General features: G+C 44.0%; 1 protein-coding gene across 4 annotated transcripts in view; it reads right to left on the bottom strand.

The window, feature by feature from the left end:
* Window positions 1-12,985, bottom strand: part of DLEC1 (DLEC1, cilia and flagella associated protein) — a 90,642-nt gene that overhangs the window by 62,506 nt on the left and 15,151 nt on the right. For all 4 annotated transcript variants that reach the window (XM_027522230.1, XM_027522231.1, XM_027522232.1 and 1 more), the window contains exons 3-6: window positions 12,027-12,137; window positions 10,056-10,249; window positions 9,625-9,845; window positions 7,846-7,924 (exon numbers count right to left, since the gene is read on the bottom strand). In XM_027522230.1, the coding sequence (XP_027378031.1) occupies window positions 7,846-7,924; window positions 9,625-9,845; window positions 10,056-10,249; window positions 12,027-12,137 (605 nt within the window). The remainder of the gene's footprint in view (window positions 1-7,845; window positions 7,925-9,624; window positions 9,846-10,055; window positions 10,250-12,026; window positions 12,138-12,985) is intronic.

Raw genomic sequence — 12,985 nt, forward strand, 5'->3', positions numbered from 1 at the left:
GTCTTCCAAGGCAACCTAAATAAGACCAAACATAAACAAGTGGGACCTAATCAAACTTGCAAGCTTTTGCACAGCAAAGGAAAACTTAAAAAAAATTTTTTTTAATAGACAACCCACAGAATGGGAGAAAATATTTGCAAACCATAGGACCATTAAGGACTTAATTTCCAAAATATACAAAGAGCTCAAACAACTCAACAATAAAAAAACAAGGAACCCAATCGAAAATGAGTAGAAGACCTAAACAGACATCTCTCCAAGGAAGAAATGCAAATGGTCAATAGGCTCAACATCACTAATTATCAGAAAAATGCAAATCAAAACTACAATGAGGTACCACCTCACAGCAGTCCGAATGGCTATCATTAAAAACTCTACAAATAACAAATGCTGGAGAGGACGTGGACAACTCTCTGCCATTGGCAGAAAAGGGAACTCTCCTACGTCGTTGGTGGGCGGGAATGTAAGTTGGTACAGCCACTGTGGAAAACAGTATGGAATGTTCCTCAGAAAACTAAAAACAGAATTACCAGCAACCCAACTCCTGGGCACATAGCCAAATAAAACTCTAATCCAAAAAGATGAATACACCCCTGTGTTCACAGCAGCGCTATTCACAACAGCCAACACAGGGAAACGACCCAAATGTCCATCGACAACGGAATCAGTAAAGAAGCTGTGGTGCTTATATACAATGAAGTACCACTCAGCAATTAAAAAGGAACAAAATAACGCCATCTGCAGCAGCGTGGATGCAACTAGGGATTATCATACTAAGTGAAGTAAGTCAGAAAGAGAAAGACAAATACCATATGATGTAACTTACACGTGAAATCTAAAATATACCAGAAATGAACCTGTCTATGAAACAGAGTCATGAACATAAATAACAGACTCGTGGTTGCCAAGGGGGTTGGGGGAGGATGGAGTTGGAGATTGGGGTTAGTAGATGTAAGCTATTACATACAGACAACAGGTCCTACTGTAGAGCACAGGGAACGATCCTATGATAAACCTTAATGCTAAAGAGTATTTAAAAAGAAGAACGTGTACATATGTTTAACTGAACCACCTTGCTATACAGCAGACATCAACGCAACACTGTAAGTCAACTAGATTCAATTCTAAAAATCCCCCAAATTACAAAATAAATAAAAGGTTTCATGACTGTCAACAAAAGTTTATGAAAAAATGATACTGTATGTCCTTCCCTGAAATGTGCTACTTATGTATGATTCTCTGTGCAATGAGTGGTTTCTTCCAACCATATGGATTCAAAGATGCTACTCATAATCATCACACTGTACTTTAATTTTAACCTTCTTTTACATATACTTGCCTATATATTTAAACAGTCTGCATATTTAGCAACCTTTTGAAGGAACAGATATCTTTAAAACCACTTGTAAGCTGTCACTCACCACCTTGTCCAAACCCCTGGGGAAGATGGCAGATGAAAGGGAAGAGAAGGATGCAAGCTCAGCCCCTCTCACAAAAACACCCAAATCATAACTAACTGCTCAACAATTATTGGCAGAAAAAGCTAGAACCTACCAAAAAAGGTATCAAAAGACAAGGAAAAGCCGCAGTGAGACGGGAGGAGGAATGCAATCATGATAAAATTAAGTCCCATACCTGCTGGGTGGGCGACCCACAAACAAAGCCCTTGGGAGGTACACACACACATATACACACATTATATTTTTATACAGAAAAATGGGGCTCCTTTCATTTGTTCTTGATTTACTCTGTACTAGGAGTAAGCAAGGCTAAGTGGTAGACCAGTAGTCAGGTAATTCAGTCAACAGATCTACCATCTGTGAGTACTAATACCAAAATGGTTTAAACAAACCTAGAATTAACCCCTGCCCATGTGGGTTTCAACCTGGTGGAGAAGATAAATAAAAGTGTGCTATGAAAGAATAAAGACAGGAGGGGAAGACGGTCCTACACAGCCGGTGCTCGCTTCATTTCCAGGCTCCACAGCGGGCACCTGCAGGTCCTACAGAAATGTCTTTTGTCTGTCTCCCAGCAGCTCTCCCTTTGCCCATTCCATGCCCAGAGTGAAATAATTTTAGCTCTCTTTCTCTGAGTCTGCCAACCTCACCATCTTTGGAATGTGATGACCAAACACAGAAGTCCCAAACACACAAGTCCAAAAGAGAGTAACTGTTATGTTCAAGTAGACAAATGCTTTCTTTAACATTTAGCCTAAACGACTGACATATCAGTGTGCTTTTGCACACTGGATGAGAGTGGATAAGAGCTCCTAAAGAATTATGGATTTGTAAGTGCTCTTTAAACTGCAAAGTACAATGCATATGTGTGTGAAGGGATTGTCACCATTAAACATAGCTACATTTATACCTAATGAACAGAACTGGTGACTCCCAAGCTTGGTCTTGACCTGATTCTCCAGGATGGAGGAAGGCAAGCATCAAGAGCGAAGCTGGGAAAAGGAACGAGGAAAGTCTCTACACACAGCTCTTGAAGCTCCCTGGATATACTGTTAAGTGAAAAAAGCAAGGTGCAGAGGAGAGTAAGGACTGATGCTGAAGCTGAAACTCCAATACTTTGGCCACCTGATGCGAAGAGCTGACTTGTTTGAAAAGACCCTGATTCTGGGAAAGATTGAGGGCAGGAGGAGAAGGGGACGACAGAGGATGAGATGGTTGGATGGCATCACCGACTCGATGGACATGAACTCAAACTCTGGGAGTTGGTGATGGACAGGAAGGCCTGGTGTGCTGCAGTCCACGGGGTCGCAAAAAGAGTCAGACATGACTGAGTGACTGAACTGAACTGAGGACAGTAAGTAGGAGACAGCGTTCAAACATACCTACATATTTGCCTATGGTTTCAAAAAGAAACAATGGAAGAACCCAAACTAATAGAAACAGTTATCTCTAGGAGTAAGGAGAGTAAAAGGAAGAGGGGAAATAAATGGAAGTTTGAGGGTAGGTTTCTTTAAAAAACAGAAAATCACAGATAATAAAAGTAGAAAGAATAGTAGAATTTGAAGTCACCATTTTATAACCCTTAATTTTTTAAAAAACTGATCTAGGTAATAGCCATCTAATGCTACTAAAGCATTAAATGAGAGGTTGGTAAGACCTTTATAAAGGGCAAATTAAGCTCATAACACCTGAAGCCATTCATCACTGATAACGAGGAAACCATATATCACACTCTTCCTGATGGGATACAGTAATAAATATACACTCCCACCAAAGAAGTATTCTTGCCAAAAAATGAAAAAAAAATCTTGAACATGAATTTAATCAAGCATCTAACATGTTTACAGAAAATATGGAGGATAAAAGAATATGTTGAACATCACCACAATAAAGCAATCAGCAGGAGTCAAACTGAGACAGAAAGCAAAGAAGGACTTGAGGTCAACTCGTCTTACAAAAACACCAGAATCACAACTAACCACTGAACAACCATCGACAAAAAAGATCTGAACCTACAAAAAAGATGTTCTACCACCCAAAGACGAAGAGGAAGCCACGACAAGACGGGAGGAGGGGCACTTCCACCATAATAATCAAATCCTATACCCGCTGAGTGGGTGACCACAAACTGGAAAATCATTCCATTGCAACTGAGTGAGAGTTCTGACGCCCGCCCCTCATCAGACTCCCCAGCTTAGGGGTCTGACATCTAGAGGAATAGCTCCCAGAGCACCTGGCTTTGAAGGCCAGCAGGGCTCGAGAGCAGAAGCCACACAGGACTGCTGGAGGGCACAAAACGATGTGACACATGCACTGGAACTCAGAACAAGGCAACAGCTCCTAGGAGCCTGGGCCAGACCTACCTGTGTGTCTCGGAGGGTCCCCCGGGGAGGTGGGGGTCAGCGGTGGCTCACTATAGGGGCAAGGACAGTGGCGGAGGACACCCCAGGGAACACCCGTTGGTGAGATCTCTCCTGGAAGGTGGCACTTTGGCACTGAGCCTGACACCACTCAACAGGCTGTAGACCCCAGTGCTGGGACTCCTCAACAACAGCAGGATGGAAACACAGCCCCGCCCACCAGAAGACAGGCTGCCGGAAGACGTCCGGACCCCACGGCTGCCTTAAACACAGCTCCTGACACAGGCCTGCCGTCAGAGGGATGGGACCCAGCTGTGCCCACCGGAGGGCAGGCACCAGTCCCTCCCCCCAGGAGGCCTGCCCAAGCCTGTGGACCAACCTCACATGCCAGGGGACAGACACCAGAGGTAAGAAGAGCTGGAACCCTGCAGCTTGAGCAACAGAGACCGGAAACACAGAAAGTTAGACAAAATGAGATGGCAGAGAAACATAGCAACTGCCACAAGCAACTCTAAGCCAAGAAACTGGGCAACCTAGAAGAAATGGACAAATTCTTAGAAGTATATAACCTTCCAAGACCGAACCAGGGAGAAATAGAAAATATGGACAGACAAATCATATGTACTGAAATTGAAACTGTGATTTTAAAACTGCCAACAAACGGAAGTCCAGGACTAGATGACTTCACAGGCAAATTCTATCAAACATTTAGAGAAGAGTCAACACCTGTCCTTCCGAAACTCTTTCAAAAAGTTGCAGAGGAACAAACGCCTAAACTCATTCTATGAGGCCACCATCACTCTGGTACCAAAACCAGACAAAGATACCACAAAATAATCATTTGAACGGGATACAAAGCCCAGAAATAAGCTCATGCACCTATGGTCAATTACTCTATGACAAAGGAGGCAAGAATACACAACAGAGGGACTTCCCCAGTGGTCCAGTGGTTAAGACTCTATGATCCCAAGGCAGGGGGGCTGGGTTCAACCCCTAGTCAGGGAACTAGAGCCCTCACACCACAACTAAGACCCAGTGCAGTCAAATAAATTTTTTAAAAATACAATATACAATGGAGAGAAAACAGTCTCTTCAATAAGTGATGCTGGGAAAACTGAACACCTACATGTAAAAGAATGAAATTAGAACAATCTCTAACACCATACACAAAAATAAACTCAAAATGGATTACAGATCTAAATTTGAGGTTAGATACTATAAATCTCTTAGAGGAAAACATAGGCAGAACACTCTTTGACATAAATTGCAGCAATATCTTTTTCAATCCACCTCCTAGAGTAATGAAAGTAAAAACAAAAATAAACAAATGGGATCTAATTAAATTTAAAAGCTTTTGCAGAGCAAAGGAAACCATAAGAAAAAGACACCCTACAAAATGGGAGAAAATATTTGCTAATGAAGCAACGGACAAGAGGTTAATCCCCAAAATATACAAATAGCTCATTCAGCTCAATGTCAAAGAAACAACCAAATGAAAAAATGGGTGGATGATCTAAATAGACATTTTCCCAAAGAAGACACACAGATGGCCAAAAAGCACATGAAACGATATTCAACATCACTAATTAGGGAAATGCAAAACAAAATTACCAGAAGGTATCACCTCACCAGTCAGAATGGCCTTCATCGAAAACTCTACAAGGACTGCCCTGGTGGTCCAGCGGTTAAGAGTCGGCCTGCCAATGCAGGGGATACAGGTTTGATCCCTGGCCGGGGAAGATCCCACATGCCACGAAGCAACTAAACCCCTGCACCATAAGTGCCAAGCCCGTGTGCAGCACCTACTGAAGCCCACACACCTACAGTCCATGCTCCACAGTGAGAAGCTGTTGCAATGAGAAGCTTGCATACTGCAACTAGAGAACAGTCCACACTTGCACAAACTAGAGAAACCACCCCCCCATAGGAATGAAGACCCAGCACAGCCATAAATAAATAAAAACTTTACAAATGGGACGTCCCTGGTGGTCCAATGGTTAAGAATATGCCTGCCAATGCAGGGGACACTGGTTCAATCTCTGGTTCTGGAAGATCCCACATGCCACAGAGAATCTAAGCCTGTGTGCCACAGCTACTGAGCCTGTACTCTGGAGCTGGAGCCCCAAACTATTGAGCCCACAAGCTGCAACTACGGAAGCTTCCATGCCCTAAAGCCCATGCTTCTCAACAAGAGAGAAGCCACCTCAATGGGAAACCCACACATGGCAAAGAAAGAGCAGCCCCCACTGGCCGCAACTAGAGAAAGCCTGCACACAACAAATAAGACCTAGAGCAGCCATAAATAAAGAAAACAGAAAACCTCTACAAACAATAAATGCTTGAGAGAGTGCAGAGAAAACAGAGCCCTCCTACACCATTGGTGGGAATGTAACCTGGGAACACCATTATGGAGAAGAGTATTGAGGTTCCATAAAACTAAATATAGAACTACCATATGATCCAGCAATCCCCCTGCAGGGCATGTATCTAGAAAAAATGTAATTCAAAAAGATACATGCACCCCAGTGTTTACTGCAGCATTAACTTACAATAGCCAAGATATGAAAGCAACCTAAATGTCCATCATAGATGAATAGATAAAGAAGATATGATACCTATACATTAATAGAATGGAATATGACTCAACCAGAAAAAAAGAATGAAATAATGCCACTTCAGCAACATGGACGGACCTAGAGATTATTATCTTAAGTGAAGTCAGACAAATATGACAAATAGCGTATCATTTATAGGAGGATTTCTAAACGATTATAGAGATGAACTTATTTGCAAAACAGAAAGACTCAGACTTCAAAAACAAACTTACAGTTATCAAAAGAAAAAGGTGGGGGAGGGATAAATTAGGGATTTGGCAATAACATATACACATTTATATAAAAAAGATAATCAATATGGACCTACTGTATAGCACAGTGGACTCTACTCAATATTCTATAATAACCTAAATAGGAAAAGAATTTGAAAAAGGATACATGTATACGTATAGCTGAATCACTTTGCTATACACCTGAAATGAACACAACATTGGAAAACCACTGTACTCTAATATAAAATAAAAATTACATTAAAAACAAAAAGTACAGCCGGGGCTTCCCTGGTGGCTCAGTGGGAAAGAATCCACCTGCCAACGCGGGAGACACGGGTTCAATCCCTGATTGAGGAAGCTCCCACATGCCATGGAGCAACTAAGCCTGCGCGCCACAGCTATGGGGCCTGTGCTCCACAGCTTGAGAGCCACGACTACCGACTACCGAGCCCGCCCGCTGCAACTACTGAAGCCCTGGCGCCCTAGAGTCTGCTCCACCAGAGACGCCATCACAACGGGAAGCCAGGCACCACGACGAGAGCGTTGCCTCCACTCTCCAGTTAGACAAGTCTGTGCAGCAACGAAGACCAGCACAGCCAAAAATAAATAAATAAAGCAACGAGCCGAATTTACAGTTTCTTCTACAAACAAACAGCATTTTAAAAATTAAAGGATGGAGGAATTATTTTTAAAAAATGTGGGAGAAATAAGAGATACTCTAACCAAATGCAATGTTTCAATTCTGATTTAAAGAAACCAATTATTAAACTGACTTTTAAAAAATAAATGGATAAAAATCAGACATGAGTGGATATTAGCTGATATTAAGGAATCACTGTTAATATTGCTGGGTGTGATGATGGTTATTCTTTGAAAGTCCTTACCTGTTAGGAGATACTCACTAAAGTAGTAACTGAAGAATGACACGCTGGCTCAGCTTTCCCTTAGAATACTCCCGTGTACACATGTGCACACAGATACACACACGTGACACACCGTGGGGGCAACAGATGAAACCAGATTTGCTGGATGCAGGTGACTACCGAAGCTGGGTGATGGGCTCACAGGGGAACGCGACAGTCTCTTCCCTAGTTTTGTGTATGGCCTGTGTGTGTGTGTGCGCATGTTTTTAAATTTCCAAGCAAAGACTTTTTAAAAATAAGGAAGCAGAGTGGGGTATGTAAAGAAACCAGATTCCTACCTCATAAACTGGTCCAATTTCATAATCTGTGAAAAATCCGATGGAGGGCTTAGCTAGAAACACCGGAGTATCAGCACAACTGTGGGAGGGGAAGGGAGGGCGAGAGAGGCTGTTAGTTTCATCCCTGAAAGTGATTCATGGAAAATAAATACATTCAAGCCATTAAAGAGATTGGCGACTCATCATCCTTTGGGTTTTATTGTTGGCAAAGCAGGTCACAAAACAATTTTACAGCAAGACTGAATCTTTGTGAAGATATATATAGCTACACATAGCATAAGGAAAACTCTGTAAGCTTAAACACCAATATGTTTTTTTTAATTTATTTTACTTTTACAAACCCTTGTGTTGAGGGCTGACTTTCAATAGATCGCAGCGAGGAGCTGCTCTGCTACATACAAAATCCCGAACACCAATATGTTAATTGCATGTTTTATATAGGTGCTATTTTTTTCTCAGCAAATCTTTTCATTTTTGGTTTTTCTCTTTTCTTTTTGGCTGCACCAATTAGCCTCTGGGATCTCAGTTCCTCAAATAGGGATCAAATACAGCCCCCCTGAATTAGGAGCACAGAGTCTTACTGGACCACCAGTGAAGTCTAAGCAAATATTTTCTGTTTTTTTTTTTTTTTTAATAAAAACATATTATTTCTCTAATGCTGCTGCTGCTAAGTCGCTTCAGTCGTGTCCAACTCTGTGTGACCCCATAGATGGCAGCCCATCAGGCTCCACCATCCCTGAGATTCTCCAGGCAAGAACACTGGAGTGGGTCGCCATTTCCTTCTCCAATGCAGGAAAGTGAAAAGTGAAAGTGAAGTCGCTCAGTCATGTCCGACTCTTAGCGACCCAATGGACTGCAGCCTACCAGGCTCCTCCCTCCATGGGATTCTCCAGCCAAGAGTACTGGAGTGGGGTGCCATTGCCTTCTAAACATTAATAGTTTTGTTTTTTTTTTTTTTCAATTTATTTGGCTGTACCAGGTCTTTGTTGTGGCAGGCAGGATCTTTACTTGTGGCATGTGGGATTTAGGTCCTGGACAAGGGATTGAAACTGAGTCCCTGAATTGGGGGGCACAGAGTCTTATTCACATGACCATTAGGGAAGTCCCACACTAATCATTTTAAGTCCATTAAAATTATGAACCCGTGAAGCAAATCATTCCCTTTGTATGGACACTTACTGAAATACAGCCAAATGGCTGCCCAGGTGGCTCAGTGGGTAAGGAGATGCAGGTTCGATCCTCTGGGACAGGAAGATCCCCTGGAGTAGGAAATGGCAACCCACTCTAGTATACTTGCCTGGAAAATTCCATGGGCAGAGGAACCTGGTGGGCTATAGTCCACGGGGTTCCAAAGAGTCGGACACGACTGAGTGACTGAGTGCACACACTCTTTTAAAGAAAAATCACCATCTGTAGTAGTTACTTGTCATTAAGCAGATTTTGAACATTTTTATTATCTAAGACACATGAACGTAACGGTAGGAGCACATGGCTATAGAGATGCCTCCCATTTGACCCAGGCTGTTCAGATATAAGCCAAGGGCCAACACTAACCCCTATTCCTCAAGAAAACGTCAGAAAAGCACAAAGCCAGGACTCTGGGGATGTCCCAAGGCCACACCTGCGGGCAGCCCCGAAGCCCTGCTCGACTCAGATCCTGAGCCCTGGGCCCCAAACCTCGGGGACCCTCCAGAAGCCAAAGCAGACCCACGACCTGCTTTCTGTGCTTTCCTCTGCAGGGTCCGAGTCTCTGAGAATACAAGTCAGGAGAAGACGCACCTCTCCTCCAGCTCTCCGTCCTGGAAGGCTCCTACCCGTGCTGGCTTCTTGGGAGGAAAGAGAAGAGACTTGCCCCCCAACGGAGTGTTAGGAGGGAAAAAGCGAGGGTTTCTCAGGAAGCGGTTCCGACTCTCCATCCTGGCAAGCTGAAGCCGCTCCAACTGCCTCTGGGGCACCCGTAAATGGTTCATCCAGTTTTTATTTTTCGGTAAACCTGTTTTCTTTGAAATGCGAGAAAAGGATAGAGTCAATGAGAGGCTGAGGGGGCGTGTGTGTTGACATCTTGCTGATCCCGCGACCCCAGATGGCCAAGGACACCCTCCTGTTTTGCTGTGGCTTCATTATGACGATGTTTGTCACCTGGAACCCCTTCCCCTTCATCATGACCCTGCCCCCCCTCCCCCATCACCACAAACTGGCTTCAAACTCACCCTGATGGCTGCTCTGGATCTGAGCTTGGCCTTAAAAGACGAGTCCCATGTGAGGCTGTCCATAGTATAGTCTGTCTCCTCTGCAGACTGAGAGGACATCTTCCTGCACGCGGGCTTCTTGGTCAGCTCCTTCTTTGGGATGGAACGTTTCTCAGAACTAAACGTCGGTTTTGAATATCCAGGGACAGAGACACCTGTGGCACCAGGAAAAACATGAAGTTACCAGACCCAGGGGAAGAGGTGACCCATCCAAGATGACTAAATGAAATTACCAAAGGCAGCGCTAGCTTCTTTTTTCTAAATGTTTATATTTCCTACACCAGATGTATTAAATAATTGCCCTTCAGCATCTCAGGTACTCCTGGAACTTACTCTGCATCTTGAGACTCTAGTGCTCATGTTGTATTATCTGTTCACTTGTCAAACATGGCCGGGAACAGGAGAGGACCACTGTCACACATACCGCATACGTGAACATGCTTTTTAAAAGGCTCACATGAGAAATCAAAGTCTGTATTAGCTTTGTAGACTGTAAAATCATCTCCAAAAGGTTAAATGAGGATATTCAACGTTGCCAGCAGTGAAACTGGTACCATCACATCTCCGAGCACAGTGCCAGGTGAATGCTCAGTAACACCTACTCAGTACTCTGCAGTGACCTATATGGGAACAGAATCTAAAAAAGAGTGGACTATATGTATTGTATACTGACTCACCTTGCTGCTGCTGCTGCTAAGTCGCTTCAGTCATGTCCGACTCTCTGCGACCCCATAGAAGGCAGCCCACCAGGCTCCCCCGTCCCTGGGATTCTCCAGGCAAGAACACTGGAGTGGGTTGCCATTTCCTTCTCCAATGCATGAAAGTGAAAAGTGAAAGTGAAGTCGCTCAGTCATGCCTGACTCTCAGCGACCCCATGGACTGCAGACTACCAGGCTCCTCCATCCATGGGATTTTCCAGGCAAGAGTACTGGAGTGGGGTGCCATTGCCTTCTCTGCTGACTCACCTTACCATATGCCTAAAAATAACCCAACACTGTCAATCAACTATACTCCAATAAAACTGATTTGAAAAAGAAATAGAACTAGATCCCACAGGGGAAAAAAAAATCCTCAGTACATGTCAACTCCATCCTTATTTACCTGCCTAAGATAGTATTTGAAAGTTGGTTGGAATAAGTGGCTGAGTATCTCAGGCACTTGGTTCTGCTTCCACTTTCTGCCTCACCTGTCAGCATGGCCCAGGCTGCCACTTAAACTCTCTCTTCATCTACATCCTCAATTCTCTGGACCCCCATCCTCCTACCCCAAATGCTTTCTTCAGCTCCAAACCCCCAGGAGATCATCAGAGTTCCATTGACTGGGGCTGCTGACGAGCTTATCTTTGGAGCCTGGCACCGGCAGGCTGCCATCCAGATGTCTGGTCACAGGATCTACACGGATACACTTCCAAAACTACCTTCCTGCTTAAACCCACAAGACAGCTTCCCACCCACTCATTCTCAAAGGATCTTGCCTCCCACAGCGCAGGAAACTGGCCCAGTATCACAGTCACACACACATAGCCTTCGCTGCTCCCAAGCTTCTCTCCACACTCAAAGTGGCTCCTGGCCTGTAAGGGGTATGCAGAACCCTTAGGTCTGGGTTCTGAGCCCATGAGACACTTGCTCCCTTGCTCGTCTATGTCTGCAGATCCACCCTCTTGTGATTCATTCAACTACATTTTAAAATAATTTCGCATCTTGTTGTTGGGCAACTGACTAGGATATCATCACTTTGAGAAGCTGAGACTTTTATCTCGTAGGAGTTAGTAAGCTAGTGAGGAAGTGGCATGCTCAGAGCTGGCCCTCCCAATAGCCACGATCAAAAGATCTATGAACAAAGAAATGGCACAAAGGTGGCTGCTGTGGTCCTGCTACTAAAGAACTTCCCTGGAATGGTGTCAGAGGCTTGAAGGCAGTACAGATGCCTTACCTTTAGGTGCAGAGCAAAATGGCACCGTATCGCTGTAGTAATCATTCGGGCAGATCAAATGATGCTTCCGCAGCAACTCGTTGTCCACACACCATCTGAAGATGGTCTTCACTACACAGAAGGGAATGAGAAAAGGTGTTTTGAAGCAGATTGATGTCAAAGAAACTACACTCAAGCTTTCTTCATCCTCCCAGCCTAAACCACCTAACAGAATTCCTCAGTGGTGATTTTGAGATTTAAGAAACTTATCAGTGAGTATTTTAGTTGGTCACTTACAAGAGGCTAACCATTAGGCAAGGCTGTGTTGTGGTATTATTTAAGCCAAAATCTGGTTACTCGCAGAGAGATCAATAAAAAAGAGTTAGGAGAAATAGATTGATGAGTGGCCCCAATTTTTCACTCTTCTCTGTATCCACACCCCCTGCCATGTGAGTGTGCAGTTCCTATCACTAGAGACAGAGCCCACCTCTTCACCCTTGATGTTGGCCCTATGATGTCAGGATGATGGCAAGATTTTGAAAGGTGCTTGTGCAGCTGAGCATTCCCTCTTGTGTCTTTGCCATCGTCATGAGAAGAGCTCCTGGCTCTTCACCCTAGACCCCAGCAGGAATCCACGTGGAGCAGACTTGAACCCAACATGCAGAGGGAACCATGGTCAGCTGGACACACAGCTGGATGTTGGTCTAGCCAATTAAGCCCAGCTAGATCAGCCAACCACCAACCGACCAGCAGACTCAGGAGAGGAGATCTCATTTAATAGAAGGGGAAGGTGATAAATAACATCTTGGGTTGATGAGCACGGAAACAGTAGAAAAGGTATGTTATTGAGAGGCTTTGAGAAGAATTAGAGATAAAAATGGCCATGTCTGGCAGGTGGACTGAAGTTGGGAAAGGTGAGGTAGAGGATTTTTTCCAACAGACTTTTTGAGCAGTGTTAGATTTGTAGCAAAATTGAGAAG

The sequence above is a fragment of the Bos indicus x Bos taurus genome, chromosome 22 (assembly GCF_003369695.1).
Source record: "Bos indicus x Bos taurus breed Angus x Brahman F1 hybrid chromosome 22, Bos_hybrid_MaternalHap_v2.0, whole genome shotgun sequence".
Lineage (NCBI taxonomy): Eukaryota > Metazoa > Chordata > Mammalia > Artiodactyla > Bovidae > Bos > Bos indicus x Bos taurus.